Below are 15,551 nucleotides of genomic sequence, written 5' to 3'. Positions count from 1 at the left end.
AGATGACCTGCTGTGTATGTATGCCGGCCAAAGTATGTTTAATTAGCGAACGGCGATGCTCGTATGCTAACTATTTGCACTGTCGATGCTCCGAGCTGAGGCTGTGCCTGTATACATGTTTAACTGACGTGAAAGCTGTGTCCGCTGGCTAGCCCATCTATAGATGTACCATGCGACATTGCTTAACTATTTTTAGAGAATGAGACATTTCTTAACTTAACTTAATTAATTGGCGTAGTTAGGACATAAATAGAACCAGGCCCAGAAGTCCCAGACTCTGGGCCGTCGGCCCATATATTTCAACTTTTACCGTCTAGTTTCGACCCATTTATCACTGGGGCTTGGCGTAGCTTACGAGCGAGAGAATACCGCCCCAGTTGGATCGGCGATCGGCTTCTCCGATGATCCCGCGGTGGTGGCGGCGGCGGCGGCGGCGGCGGCCTTGCGTGGGGGCATGGGCGCGTAGACCACGGCGGCTCCCTCCTCCCCTCCGCTTCCTCAGGTTCAGTACCACCCCCTCCTCCGCTTCCCCTCCCGGCCTCCCCTCTCCTCTCATACCCTGTAAGATTCGCAATGCGGAGCTCGACGTAGTGAGTGAGTGAGTAAGACGCCCGAAACTCTCGCTGCTTGCGGGTAGACTGGATGGGCTCGTGCGTTCCAGAGTGGAGTGGCTGCCTTGATGTGTAACCAGAGCTTCCGAAGGAGGGCATGCCGTTGCGGGGGTTGCCTTGACAACTTAGGCGGGCGCAATATACAGCTAGATGGAAAATTGGCGGTAACCTCACTTGGTCGCCTTTGTTATCCTGCGTTGTGTTTAGTTTCTGATTCCGCTACTGGTTATGCTAAATTTACGATAATCAATTTGTGATTGAGTGAGATAGCATTCATCCCATCAGAGAAGTAAGGCTGCATGATTAATCATTCCTGTTGCAGCATCGCCTCTTCACTTGAGTTTGCTGTGTGGAACTGCTTAAAATTGGAACAAACGTAACAGTCACTTTATTGTTCATTTGAAGCTTTATTCGTGCGCACTAGCAAATAGTACTAAGTAGCTTCCTTGCTTGTACCCTAGGACCTAATTAACACAGCCACAAACCTACACCAACGCATGGCACATGCAGCAATCTCATATTGAGATGCTGTTGGGGATGCCCCTGGCTGTGATCCCGGCTGCCGCCCCCTTGTTATCCGACGTGTTGGGGAACAGCAGCGTGTAGGGGAAGTTGGCTGGACCAACCCGGTTCTTGAGCCGGGGGTCCTTGTTCATGCTCAACACTTTGCTCTCAATCTCCACCAGCTTCCTGCTGAATCTCTTGAAAGCCTCCAGCGCCTTGAGGTCTGATGTCCACTCAGGCGTGTCACGCTGCCCAAGATAGATCTCATCCGATGAATGCTGTGATAGAACCTCGATGAGCGAGATGCCGAGGATTGTTTGGAACTGGCTGGTGATGGTGCGGATGAAGAACTTCTCTGGGTTCTGCTCCAGCTCTGTGTACTCCTTGGAACCAGGATCAGGCATTGGCCGCCGGCTCACAGTCGGACGGTTTGGAAGATAGCCCGCGTAAGGGTACTGCCCGAAGTTGACGGCTGCATGGAGTGCTGATGCTATCCAGATGATTGTGGTGCAGGCCTTGGTGAGCTCGGGCACGGTTTGCATCTTGGGCCACCAATCCGCATCCTTGAGATCGCCATGCCCGACTTCCCGCACCTCCTTCCACCATGCCTGCAACTCCACGTCGCCCTGGAGAACACCATCATTCGGGTAGTAGATGGCACAGTACTCAGTGACCCACTGCTCAATCGCTTGCCAGACCTCCAGGCCATCTGTTGCATAAGGGTAGTCCTTGATCAGCAACTGCACCTTGGATGGGCTGGATGGGTCCTTGATGGCAATGCCTCTGCATTACAAAATTGTAACATGTTATTTAAAGTTACGTGGTTTTTGGTTGTTCCTATTGCTGAGGTGGCTCTTGCTGGTTGATTACCTCTTGATTAGATCATCCGGAAGGCCCTGTTCTGTGAAATTCCAGCTCCTGTAAACTGCAGAAGACATTGCCAGTGCATGTTTGCCAGGAAAGACAGTTTGTTCGAAGATGCCACCGGCGTTGATGAGTGTCTGCCGTGCCAATGCATTGATTGTCATAGTGTCGCGATAGTGTGGCTGGAGGATCTTGTACAAGGGGTGTGCCACACTGAGCTGCCGGTTGGTAGCGATCACAAAGGGTTCCATCACAGCATGTGTGTTCAGCCTACAAGATTTTACATCAACATGTTACATCAATGAAATGGTGTGCTTACTGTTTTTACCAAAGAGCTACAGTTGCCACTATGTACCAGTGGCTGATTAGCTGGTGCCAACCAGAGTCGTTGACAGCAACATAAGCCTTGGCCAGCTGCCACACCCAAGACTCGGTGCCACTCGATGCAGGTGTATAGACCTTGCTCTTTGCGGTTGTCAGGTTGCCCTCAATGTGTGGCAAGCTCAGTTCAATTGCTAGCGGCTTCAGGGTATCATCACCACGTAAGAACAACAGAGTCCTTGTGGCATAGGTGAAAATACCATCTAGGCTGTTAATTTCAATGAGGAATGGCATGAAATTATCATGATGATCCAGAATGTAGAGCCTGTTGTTATCCAATGCCTGTGTTGAGTCATGATTGACAGCAAATCAATTAATGGTGGCTTGTTAAATGACTATTCATGGTACTTTAAATGAAATGGATCACTGTCTAACCTGTTGCACGCTAAGGCCTTCGAGGTTCTTCTCAATGTGAGCTGGGGTGATTGTGCTAGTCTGGTCACCATACTTGCTAGGATCAAGAGTACTTTTTGGTGGAAATTCCTGTGAACAGAGAATGATACAGTCGCATCAAACTTGTTTGTCATGCTTGCCAGGAGCAACAAACCATCAAAAACTGTGTAGTGTTGGATAGTTCACCGTGAGACGCCTGATGACCATGGGGTTCAGACCAGCAAGAATCTCTCGTGCAAACTCCTCATCCGTCCTCCAAGCAACCTCATTCTCTGCAAAAATGCATAGTACAATAGTTCAAAAATAAGCCCACTGCCCATTGACTACAGTAATTGACACATGGCTAATCACAGCACCTTTGATAATATCAGGTTTGGGGAGTTTGTGCAGGTAGCTGCCTCCAACTGGGAGCAGGTCCTTGATAAGCTGGACCGGGAAGTTCTTGCGCAGCTCCTCTAGTGCTGGGATGTTGGGCAGCTTCAGGCCACCCTTGTAGAGCTTCATAATGTCCTCGAACGAGTCAAACTCACCAGGCGTGAGATCAACATATGTGCGGATGGCAGGCAAGATTCCCTGAACAATGGCCTTGAGTGAGTGCCCAGCAAAGTCCGACATCTTGAGGCGCGCGAAGCGCTCGTCGCTTGGCAAGTAGATTTGGTCCAGCAAGGATAATCTGCTTTCTGAGTTTGGATCTGCAGCCATGTGCATTCATGGAGGTTAGATCTATTAAGAAGCGATCTCTAGATGCAGAGAGCCAAGAGGAACACCGTACCCTTTTTAGTTGGACTCCTGCCAGTGCGACCACGGCGCGGGTACGGGTGCTTCTGTGAGCCGCCTAGAACAGGGCGTGGGTTGTCCCGGTCAGGCTCACCGAGGTCATTGTAGACGTCATAGCGGTATATGCGGTCATGCTCTTGATATGGCCCTTGCCTATCTTCCCCTCTGAGGTACCGGAGTTCATCCTCACGGTATGGACTCAGTGCCTTTGGCATTTGACTGGGCAGGTAGGACTGCATGGAATTAAAGGCAAAAATATATGAATTACTAATATCCAAATTCCAGAACGGACGAAGGTCTTACTTTGCATCACAGACTTTTAAACTGCATGATAGATGCATCCGACGCATTCTTGTGGTTGTCACAAACTTCCGTTTTTGTCTACTCATTATTTTTTATGTTTGTAATTTCGTAAACTGTTGATGCCTATTACCGCTTCACTTTGGCTGTTCTGCATGCAGTTTAGGGGCTTAATTATGGACATTTTTACTGACCAATGATTGGGATGATTAATTGAATATAACATAGTCCTTCGCTATCATTTAAACTATGTATTTGCAGGGTGATAAATTACCCACAATTATCTTAAACAGGTAAGAAGATTTGCTGAGAACAGATTTATATTGTTTGCAAAGAAGATACGATTGTAAGAAGATTTGCCAAGAACAAACTTACTTACATTGTTTGCAAAGAAGATACGGTTGTAGTGGTACTTTTCAAGAGGGTAGATCCAGGAGTTGGCAACAAACACAATAGTGCCACAGCCAGGGACATCGTTGAGGATGATGGTCTTGAGGAAAAACTTGGTGCTGTGGTGGTTCTTGACAATGATGGCTCCTGGCACACCATGCTTGTCCATGTCCCAGTCGAACCTTACCTTGAAGTTGGATTCTGCATGTGTTAGCGATGGTAAGTTTGACAACCCTTGCTCCATCTTTGCCTCTGATCCAACAATGCCCCTGCCCCCATTGTCTGCAGAAAGTATACATTCAACAGACATTAGGTTAGTCACTTTATTTGTGTCACTGGTGCTTTGCAGCTCGTTTCCTTCAATCTGTGCTGACCGTCAATTCTTTCTACATAGCAAATATGCACAGGCTTGAGTAAAGTAAGTAAGGAGAAATAGAGTGGTACTTGGATCGGTGACAGTGGCACTGACAAGTTGGCAGGTGATGCTGTTGCCAACGAGCTCTTGGATGTTGTCGAAGAGTGAGGCAGTGAAGTCCCTTGGGTCCAGTATTTTTCGGCTCATCAGCACAGCCGTGCCTTTGATCTTATTTGCATTTTTCCCTGTCAGCTTGTCCTTGAGCCCTCCCAGCATCTTGCGATACTGTTATCACTGGCAAAAGTCTCTTTGTTGGTGGTAGTGGTGATGATGGGGTGTGTGTGTTGCAGTTGCAATCGATAGGGAGGAGCTCAGCGGTGGAGATGAGTGTTTATAGAAGGGGGCAAGGGAGGTTGGTGATGTCGGTGTGGCTGTGGGTACCGGCTATTTCTTGTATGTTAATGCAATTATGCAAGTGGATATTTCATTTGGTTATCATTTAAGGAAGACCGAGCCCCAAGGCGTCAACTAGCTCATTCACTTGGGCAACACACAGTAAGTTGCCCTTTCTTTAGTCGAGAATTGCAGAGGTGTTTATCCTGTTTTAAGAGTGTAAATTTGAATCTAAGAGATCGATGCAGTAATTCCTGTCTCAGCCTTCTCAATATACTAATTCTTGTTGCCATGTTGATAGGAGCTGACAAGGAATCATAATTTTTACTCGTATGAAGCTCAAGTTGTCAAGTTCATGTTGGCATTGAAATGAACCATTTGTGGACCTGAGCAAAGTTTTGGGATATGCTGCCAAAATATTCATTGTAGGATCACTTTGCGGTTTTCATGGGTGTGAATGCGTGATACACATGGCCGTCCTACCTGTTATCATAATATTTTTACATTGTCCTTTTTATACTGAGGTTTTAACCATATAGAAGTTTTGGCTTTCGATTAGTATCAGCTGTCAAGTCTCCTGTTAAATAACTACCTGTTGATCTCTTGGCTTTACTTGCTGGCAGAGTGGCAGGCACTTCATCCGCATAATATCTAAATCGCCCCATGGTGTGACGCCCATTGACGACGACCTGAGCTACGGGCCTAAGGTGTGTTAAAGCTTTACTCCAATCTTGGATCTTGCAAACTGCAGTCTCAGATTTAACTGGGAACAAATGAAATGATGGGCATGTGGATATTTAGGACATGTTTGCAAGTGACCGTCTGCAGTCACTGGCCAATTGCTTCCATGAGTGTGCAGTGTTCTGTTATCCATCCATCTCTTAAATACTCCGTCTTACAATACTTCTTATCTCTCCAAAGAATTCATATCGTGAAAGATTCGTTGTAAAAATGTGAGCCACAATTGAACCTTCCAATCATAAATGCATGTGCTTCCAATCATAAATGTATGTGCTTGATCAGACTTATCCAGATTTGACCACTAATGTAGGAAATCAGATGGTGATGGTTTAAACGGTATATTTGCAAATAAAAAATAATTTATGTATAAAACTTTTATATATATGTGTTCTTAATGATATAAAAACCTAAGCTGGAAAATAAATTTCGGTGAAAAACCTTAAAATCAACTTTAAATTTAAAGTTAAAAATTTAAATTTTAGTTTATAAGCATAAGAAAAAGATGTATATGATCACGGAGAATGGCCATGAAGCATTGAAGCAATGCAACACGTGCCTAAATCTTGTCAGAAAGTTAATGGGAGTAATTGTTATGAGTATAGGATGCAGCGTCAAGATAACAATATTTCGATCTGTCAGCGTTGTAGAAAATGTATTATCCATTTTTCACATATCTGCATGTCTCCAAGACTTTCAAGGGACAAGATGGACAATGTCTCAATAAAGATAAGATGACACCAGCCGAACATGCTATATTGCTATACTTGGATCTCCATGAAATCTACGTCACAAATCAATTGCTATACATGAAATTTAAATTTTAGTTTATAAGCATAAGAAAAAATTTAAATTTTAGTTTATAAGCATAAGAATTTAAATTTTAGTTTATAAGCATAAGAAAAGGATGTATATGATCACGGAGAATGGCCATGAAGCATTGAAGCAATGCAACACGTGCCTAAATCTTGTCAGAAAGTTAATGGGAGTAATTGTTATGAGTATAGGATGCAGCGTCAAGATAACAATATTTCGATCTGCCAGCGTTGTAGAAAATGTATTATCCATTTTTCACATATCTGCATGTCTCCAAGACTTTCAAGGGACAAGATGGACAATGTCTCAATAAAGATAAGATGACACCAGCCGAACATGCTATATTGCTATACTTGGATCTCCATGAAATCTACGTCACAAATCAATTGCTATGGATATTTCTTCAAAGTTCATCGCACCGAAAAATACGTTACATATGTTCACAAATTCACAATATATTACACGTAACAGAGGGTAAGCCACAGAGTATATATATTTTATTCGAGCGGCCAAACAGGTAGTAATCTTCCAATAACCTGCACTCATCAAGTGCCATACCCTTATCTTCTCACTGACCTTACATCTAGTGGCCTGTTTGCTGCTGCTCCCACCTTAGGTCCTCAGAGTACTCCATCATGGCTGCCCTTGGATCGCCCTCTGTGACAGATAAGTAGTATGCAGCAGTTCCATCATCAGTATGCAAGCTTCGCTTCACCGACTCAAGAATCCTTCTGCTTCGTCGTTCTGCAGCAGCAGCGCTTGTCAAGGATTCTGCTTTTCCACTAGGGCGTCCCTCGGGGTAAAAGACCGCAACCTCTCTTCTTGCATTATAATCCATTTCGATGTAGCATGTGCTCCCCAGAAGGATTTCAGGATTGCTGATTGGTATCAGAAGCCTCTCCCTCGAGTAGATGCCGTGGTCGCTCATCATGTTGTTGAAACGTTTTACATCAGTCACCTGCTTGCAATTTAGAAAATCGAAGAATGGAGAGAAGCTTATTCACACAAGCAGATTACAACTTTCCGGGATAGAGGAGACATATTTGTGGAATGGCATAAATAACAGAATTTACTAACGTGCAAACTGATGTTATGTATGGATTTCAAACTTCAGCTGCATCAACAGCTTCACTAATGGAGAGCATTCCAGCAAATTACACCACACACGTGACTCTACTTATGATCAGCTCTACATGTCAACATATATATCAACAAAACTTAGCAGCTGAAGGTGCATAGGCATTGCGCAACAATCCCTAAAGAATAATCTCTTTAGACAATTACCTGCAGCATTCTGGTGACCAATACATAAAGAGAGCGAGACACTCAGCCTTCAATAATGATAAACAATGTACTAGTACACTAAAATAGCTGCGAGCTCCACGGTGCTGAGAATGGCCAAAGGTATAAAACGGCATGTCCTAATTATTTAACCTTAAAGGTATTCATTTGCGGTGGTTGATCTTTGTAGCTACAGATTACTCTAAGGTCCAGTCGCTTCATCTTAGGAAAAGACATGATCTCTTTACTCTTTTTTAAATTATCTACTTTGATGATATTGAAAATCTAAGAAATGTCAATTGACAAATATATAATTCTAAGAAATATTATCAACAAGTATGAGTTACGAAATATCATCATACAAATGACTTTGTGAGCAGTCCTCCATTAAGCGCTATAAGATGAATGGTGTATTTAACCGCGCGAAATGACGGGCGATGACATTTCTTAGAAAAAGTCCTTTGTATAATGGTATTTTGTAAAACTCACACTCGTCGATGATATTTCTTAATCTTAGACGTTTATCAATAATATTTTTTAGATTTTCTCCGTGTTAATTTGATGTGATGATACTCAAGTTAAGTGTTGCTTGTGCTTGGTGCTTCGACATGGTAATTAGGGGCAATCTAAATCAGAATCTCTTCCGCGCGGATCTCACCTCTGAGGCTTTGGCAGGTGAAGGATACTTAGGCGCAAATATCCACACTGCGATGAGCTATCAGAATCAAGCGGGGCGACGGTACCTGGACGGAGTACTTCAGCGCGATGCCGGGGACGGTGTCCCCGCGGCGGACGGTGTGCGAGAGCGCGAACCGGCCGAGCGACGCGGCGCGCCAGAAGGCCCTCGTGGCCGGCTCGCCGACGACGCGGCGCACGCCCCAGGGCGAGGCGAAGGCGGCCTCCAGCACGGCGCGGTCGGAGGCGACCGCGCGCCACAGGCGGCAGACGCAGGCGGCCCGCGCGAGGTCGGGCGGCGGGAGCCGCTGCAGGACCGCCCGCAGGAGGTCCCCCGGGAAGTCGTTGCCGTCCATCGGAGGGGAAAAGGGTACGTACGAGTTACGGCACGCGATCGATGGGGGAAGGCGGATCGGGAGCTCCGTCGGAGGGAGGATGGTATGGATGGGGACTCCTGAGCGACGGGCCCCCGCCGCCTCCGCCGGCGCCGCCGCGGCGGCTAGTGGTGGGGGGATCGGAGAGGATGGAGGCGGGTGGGCTCGCGTGCGGTGGTGCGGCCGTGGCGGAGTTGGGAGATGATGCGGTGTTGACGAGTGGCGCGTGCACGGCGCAGCGGCCGCCACGTTGGCACTCCTAGCGGCATCGGCCACCTCGATCTGGGCCGCAGGATCCCGATCGGGTGGCTGACAGACGCCTGGATTCGGGTCGCTTCCAATTAGTACTTTATTACTATATATTTTTAATTAAAAAAATTATATAACTATATTTCTTTTCATATATTTGCACTTCTTACCCCTAACACCTTACTACGTGATTATTTTTTTAAAAAACACCCCGCTGTTGACTTAGGGCATGTATAAAGGGCTCTCATTATCGTCTCTATCGATACATGTGATATGGAAGAGATGATAGGAGAGAGAAAAGTAGTTATTTTGCATGGAGTTAGCAAAACATCGACTTTTGGCGCATAGAATTAGAAGACAACTAGAAAATCTGCTTTGTACGTGTACTGACTTTAATCAGAGACGTTGATTGGATGGAATGCGAACGGAAAATTAGTTAGCGTGTAATTATAAAGAATCAATTTGAAAGATTATTTATTGTACGAGGAGTTTTTTTTTCTAAAGTTAGAGCCATTACCATTGAACCTGCCTTTATATATTCAATGTGCAAACAATCGTTAACCTCTGTGTATGGGTAGCCAACGCTGGTCATAACATTTACATGTGCCCCCGTTAATGTCCAACTATGATTTATTTAGCTCAAAGGGCCACTTGCAAGTATTACGGGGATTGCAAGCATAAAAGAGGGTTGGCCAGTTTGTAAGCGATCCCCTTAACGTTCACTAGTCAGGTGATTTATTTGGTATTCTTAAATGTATTTTGCATGAATAGCACATATAGATTTAGCATCAATACATATATATATATCATATACATAAAGATATATTTAGCATTATATGTATACATGTTTTGATAAATTATATGTTATATTTATAATGATAAATGCATCTATATGTATATTGCTAAATATATTCATAGGTATATGCCAATTTTTTTGTTAAATATATCTATTAATGCTAAATATATCTATGTTTTTCATGCAAAATAAATTTCTAGATTTCCGATAAATCACCCAGTTAAGAGGGTCGTCCGTAAAAATTATTAGCATATATCACACATTAACAAGGTCTTAAGGGTGTCGCATGTAAAATAGTCGATCCCTTCCTTCAGGCTCTCCCTATAACATTTGTAAGCAACCCACTGAGCTAACTAGATCACCCAATAGCAGCGCAATAAGGATGCCGCTTGCAAATGTTACGATCGCCTAGCCTCCGGGAGGTACCATTTGCCACATCGGATTCATAACCTAGCTAGCGGGCATTTTTAAAAATAACCCACTGGTTGGCTTATTGAATAAGCAGTATAGAGTTTTTCATACCATTGAGGGTATAGATTTGTAATTTTTTGAAAAAAATATTTTTTTTGTAAATTTTCAATAGAAAATATATAAATAAAAATCCATCGGTAGCAACATGATCCTGGATGGTTCAAATGGCAAAATACATTAGGGTTCCATGTGCAACATAGCCTCAACTGTTGGGCCGCAGAATCCTCGTAGGGTGGCCAAAAAATGTTCATATTAGCACTGCCAGGAATAAGTTCATTTGAAGTCCGTTAACTTGACGATAAGTTTGATTTTCATCTCTGAACCGCAATACAAGATATAACAGGTCCCTCAACTATCAAAACCAGCGTACGAGATTCCTCGATGGTTTAGATGGTGGTTTGAGCTGACGTGGTACCTACATGGTTGGTTTGACTCGGTCCTCCTCCTACGTGGCAGTGATGTGGCACTGAAAGCAAAATATAAAAAATATGGGGTCCACATATTGGTTAGAAAAAACAGTGTCTCACACTCCTTTCTGTCTCCACGACGAGTTAGCACCGCCTCCTCTCTCTCCCTCTTAGCCATCTTTGCCCCCACATATTTTATTTTATTTTTTAATTGTTAAATTTTGCTTCATGTGCCACTTCTGATGAAGAACAAATCAAATTAGTCATATAGCTGTCACATTAGCTGAAACCACCATCCAGACTATCTTACACATCTTTTACATCAGTTTTGACAGTTGATGTGCCCGTTGTATCTGCTTTTTCGGTTGGAGGAGGAAAATCGGATTCGATGACAAGTACCTCAGATGAACTTTTTCCGCACCGCTACTAAGTTGGACTATATATGGCCCATAAGGGCCTCTTCCGGTGGGAGTTTGTATGGGCCGAAACGTAGGAAATGGGCCCTGTGAGAGGGCCCATCTCGGCCGGAGGCCCGCTATTATCCAACGCCGGAACGCCCATTTCCTGATTCCTCCGACCGCCGCTGGAAGCTTCTTCTTGGAAATCTCGACGCGCCGCCCCCCGCAACGACCGACCGTCACCGTCACCGGCGCCGCCGACGCCGACGCCGCTGCCGCCAGAAGGCCAAGGGAGGAGGCGAAGGACCATGACGACCATCCGCCGGTTCTGCTGCGACGATCTGCTCCGCTTCTCCTCCGTCAATCTCGACCACCTCACCGAGACCGTATGCAGCTGCTCTAAACCCTTCTTCCCATCTCTTCCCTTGATTTGGGCGTGGCGTGGTGTCCCGCCGTCTCCTACGGCCCTATCCCTACCACCAACCTGACCCGTGAGGCATGCTCGTCGCAGTTCAACATGTCCTTCTACATGACGTACATGGCTCGCTGGCCTGACTACTTCCACGCCGCCGTCAGCCCCGGGGACCGCGTCATGGGATACAGTATGTTTCTCACCTTTGGCCGGCTCGGTCTCTGCATTCTAGCTGTTTTTTTTTTCTAGTGATTATGCCTCTTTGTTTGTCAGATTTGGTTAAGTTGTAGAGTGAACCCTGCATTTACTCTTCGAGAAGTTTGGAAATTAGGGATTGTTTAGCAATTGGCAGTAGTGGTAGTTTAGAACACCATTTTCAGGCAAAGTAATGATTTTGGAGATTCCAGTACATTATAATGATAAATTGGTAAAGTGAATGGTATTTGTTGTTGATTAGGGGTTGTAATTTGCCTCTCAAATCCTCTCATGGAATGTTGAGACTCGAGACACTGGGACTGGAGTGGTGTGCATACCACAGTTACCATGTGGCTTGAGCCTTGAATTGGGAGCAGTTGAGTTTGTTGGTGCTACAAGTGTTAAGTTATCCTTTTTACTGTTGAATCCAATATTCTAGTGGAGGACTGTAATAATTTACCTAGTGGGATCAATTAGCTTGTTTAATATTCTACTAGATTTATATAATTCTGTATATATGTGTATTTCGAGTAGTACAAAGGTCGGTCTCAAAAAGGCTTTGGAAGTCAATTGACTCCAAAGCTTATGCATTGGCTACCATTATCAACTATTATGTTTGTATCAGCTCTTCCCCATGCACTTTCCGTAGTTTACTGCCATTTATTTAGTTGGCTGTCTGTTGCAGTCATGGGTAAGGTTGAAGGACAAGGCGAATCTTGGCATGGACATGTCACGGCAGTGTCTGTTGCCTCAGAATTTCGGAGGCAGAAGTTAGCCAAGAAGCTTATGAACCTGCTGGAGGAAATCAGTGATAAGATGTAAGTATTGTGACTATCCATATGATTGAACTTCCACACTGATTTGGTGGTTGTAATTTGTAATGCTATCCTTTGGACATTATGTTGTGTGATCAATTGTTTATATCATCTATTGTGATCTTCAAACATTTATTTTCTTTCTGAATTGCCTAGCAATACAGTCTTCCATCTCCTATGTGTCTGCATGATATCAGTACTGGTTGAAGCTTATACCTTGTCATTGCAGCTTTTGCTAACCAAATCAACAAAAACATCCCCATCAAAACAGCTTACTTTAAGTTTAAAGACCTTTTTGTGTTCCTACGGGGCCGGTGGCTGGCCAAGTCAGCGCTAGTAGTCCCGCTATTGATTGATATAGGGTGCAATTTGTTTTGCACACTTAAAAAGGTGGTAGAATGGAGAATGTATGCTAGGAAATGACTTGTGGTATGTACCCTGTCGTGATTGCTTTAGGAGGATGAAGGAATAATTGTGTATGGGTTGTAAGAGGTAAGATCATAAGTAGGGTCATGGTGTGGAGGCCCTATTAAATCAAAATGCAAGCCTTGTGAGTATCTGAAAATCTTATCAAATTATATGCCTCATACTTTCAATGGAGACTAATTATCGGAAGCATCACAAGCTAGAAATTCTACAGTGGTAAGACAGTAATGGTATTAATATTCTGGCTTGCTAGCTCTCTGAAAGACTTTCTTTCAGTAAGATTCCTTGAGAGTTTTTGCCCAGGTATAGGCACCAGATTTCTCAATTCATAGATTTGGATGCTTGAGTTAATATATCAGCATTTATTACTTGTTGCTTTGCTAATGATACTAATATTATTGTATATATTAATTGTAGATACTAATATTATACTAAAAATGGTTATCCTGTCAGGGATAAGGCCTACTTTGTGGATCTCTTCGTAAGAGCGTCTAACATGCCAGCGATAAGGATGTATGAAAAGGTACACTAAATTTTATGATCATCAGATTACTAAGGCCCTGTTTCTTTCAGCTTATGATTATTATAATCTAGATTATTGAGTTAGATTACTATAAGCTAGATTGTTAATAGAGATGGCAATTGGACCCACGGGGCCGGGGCCCCAACGGGTTTTGTACCCAATGGGTACGGGTATGAGTGAAGATTTGTACCCATGGGTTTGTGAGGATGGGTACCCGTGAAGCTATGGGTTGGGTACGGGTTTTAGATTTAACCCGTGGATGCCCATTGGGCCCCAAAAATCTAGCAACACTTTGAAATTTTCGACATGAAGCATGCTTATTGTTCAATATTATAAGCCGGGAGCATGAGAATACTGTTGATGCATGATTGGCCGTTTGTGTCTATATGATTGGATGACTGAACGTTAGAATTCTTCGAGCTTAGTTTTACTTGCTTACTATTGTATCTTTTTGATTTTCTTGTTGCTATATTAATCAATCGACTATGTTTATTTGCTTATTCCCTGCATTTAAATATTGAAAAACCTTAATATACTCATGGAAATATCTCAATTAAAATATTTTTTGTTTGACATGGTTTCACCCATGGGTACCCATTGGGTTTCGGGTACCTGGTGGGTATGGGTACGGGTTTAGTTTTGCACCCATGAAGGTTTATGGATATGGGTTTACCTTACAGTCACGGGTTACAGTCACAGGTTCTATGACAGGTGGGTTTTTGCAAAACCCGCCCCAAACCCGACCCATTGTCATCTCTAATTGTTATAATCTGTAGTAGAATAAACTGTGAGTTGTTTCTTTCCTAGATTATTAGAGCCTAGATTATTGGGTTTGCAAATCTAAAGAGGGAGTGGGGTGGCATGGTGGGTAATTTTTTATCCAATAATCTAGAAAAAACTCACATAAATGGACTTATCAGATTATAGTAAGCTAGGCTCTAGATTATAATAAGTTACATCAATAAGTTGTCTGTTTCTTTTAGCTTACTTCTAATAATCTGGATTATAATAATCCCATGCTGAAAGAAACAAAGCCTAATTTTTATATGATTATATATATTTACATGTCAATACTGAGTAGTGAATGCTTGATCTGTCTAATTAATCCCCTAAAATATAATTGGTTTTAATGAAAAATCCATGTATGAAGGTTGCAGCATGAGGGTTTTATACTTGAAATTTTGAATGCAAATGACCCTGTCCTGAGTGAACTTATCAAATGTTATTCCTTGTTTCCGTAGCTTGGCTATGTAGTTTATCGAAGGGTGCTCCGCTACTACTCAGGGGAAGAAGATGGCCTTGGTAAGCACCTCCACATTGCAAGTCCTCATGTTTTATCATATTCAAATTATTTACACTGATGATATTGCTCACTTCTGCCCTTGTTTTTGCATAGATATGAGAAAGGCTTTGTCACAAGATGTTGAGAAGAAGTCCATCATACCACTGAAGAGACCAATAACACCCGATGAACTTGAATATGATTGAAGTAGACTACTGCCAATGTTTTGTTTGGTGTTAATTATAATGGCTTCTATGGTGATTTACTAAGATTCGTTTTTATCTCTAGTATCATCTAGTGAGTGACTGTTGTTTTGTTTCCCACACCTTGATAAGATTCAGCATAATACTATGGTGATTCTGTCGTTTGGGAAGGAATGCATCAAGTAGTGCATAGGTGACATTTTGTAAGCATTCTTTTCTTGTGATACTGCGTTCGTTAATGCGTTCATCAGTTCCGCCCATGTTTTGGCTTGACTAAATATAGCCTTCACTAGCTCTAGACCTCGGTAGCGTTCTACTCGGCACTCTCCAAAATCACCATTTGAGATAAATTGCAGGAATTTTACTTGACTAAATAGAGCAGGAATTTTTTGACCTTGCTGTAACGCTGAAACATTTGAGATAAATTGCTAAAATCCACAAGATTGCTTCTCATAGTTACATTAGCCCTTATGTTTTCCGGTAAAGATATGTGAAGAATAAGGTCATGTACTCTACAAAAGT

General features: G+C 43.4%; 3 protein-coding genes and 1 long non-coding RNA gene across 6 annotated transcripts; 2 read left to right on the top strand and 2 right to left on the bottom strand.

Moving 5' to 3' along the window:
- Positions 1 to 349: 349 nt before the first annotated feature.
- Positions 350 to 5,984, top strand: LOC121053810. Of its 3 annotated transcripts, none has more exons than XR_005811298.1 (4): positions 350 to 502; positions 4,124 to 4,439; positions 4,570 to 5,130; positions 5,270 to 5,984. It is a non-coding gene; the product is annotated as an uncharacterized LOC121053810 (long non-coding RNA). The 3 variants fall into 3 exon arrangements; XR_005811297.1 differs by having other exon boundaries at positions 4,124 to 4,533; positions 4,615 to 5,130; XR_005811296.1 differs by having other exon boundaries at positions 4,124 to 5,130.
- LOC102722753 (linoleate 9S-lipoxygenase 1) lies at positions 1,014 to 4,869 on the bottom strand. Its single transcript, XM_006650379.3, has 9 exons — positions 4,665 to 4,869; positions 4,210 to 4,502; positions 3,526 to 3,763; positions 3,110 to 3,445; positions 2,940 to 3,025; positions 2,736 to 2,843; positions 2,335 to 2,642; positions 1,986 to 2,249; positions 1,014 to 1,898 (listed from the first exon to the last, which is right to left on the bottom strand). The coding sequence occupies exons 1-9, from the start codon at positions 4,849 to 4,851 to the stop codon at positions 1,127 to 1,129; spliced, it is 2,592 nt and encodes an 863-aa protein (XP_006650442.1). The 5' UTR covers positions 4,852 to 4,869; the 3' UTR covers positions 1,014 to 1,126.
- A 909-nt stretch (positions 5,985 to 6,893) lies between the features above and the next one.
- On the bottom strand, positions 6,894 to 9,046 carry LOC102722476 (F-box protein At1g55000). The gene is made up of 2 exons (XM_006650378.3): positions 8,547 to 9,046; positions 6,894 to 7,480 (listed from the first exon to the last, which is right to left on the bottom strand). The coding sequence occupies exons 1-2, from the start codon at positions 8,832 to 8,834 to the stop codon at positions 7,106 to 7,108; spliced, it is 663 nt and encodes a 220-aa protein (XP_006650441.3). The 5' UTR covers positions 8,835 to 9,046; the 3' UTR covers positions 6,894 to 7,105.
- Positions 9,047 to 11,359: 2,313 nt separating this feature from the next.
- LOC102707299 (N-terminal acetyltransferase B complex catalytic subunit NAA20) lies at positions 11,360 to 15,216 on the top strand. Its single transcript, XM_006651664.2, has 6 exons — positions 11,360 to 11,559; positions 11,685 to 11,775; positions 12,466 to 12,598; positions 13,475 to 13,544; positions 14,786 to 14,846; positions 14,941 to 15,216. The coding sequence occupies exons 1-6, from the start codon at positions 11,482 to 11,484 to the stop codon at positions 15,030 to 15,032; spliced, it is 525 nt and encodes a 174-aa protein (XP_006651727.1). The 5' UTR covers positions 11,360 to 11,481; the 3' UTR covers positions 15,033 to 15,216.
- Positions 15,217 to 15,551: the final 335 nt, after the last annotated feature.

Source organism: Oryza brachyantha, chromosome 3, assembly GCF_000231095.2.
Source record: "Oryza brachyantha chromosome 3, ObraRS2, whole genome shotgun sequence".
NCBI lineage: Eukaryota > Viridiplantae > Streptophyta > Magnoliopsida > Poales > Poaceae > Oryza > Oryza brachyantha.
This window is presented reverse-complemented; position numbering and strand designations above follow the sequence as displayed.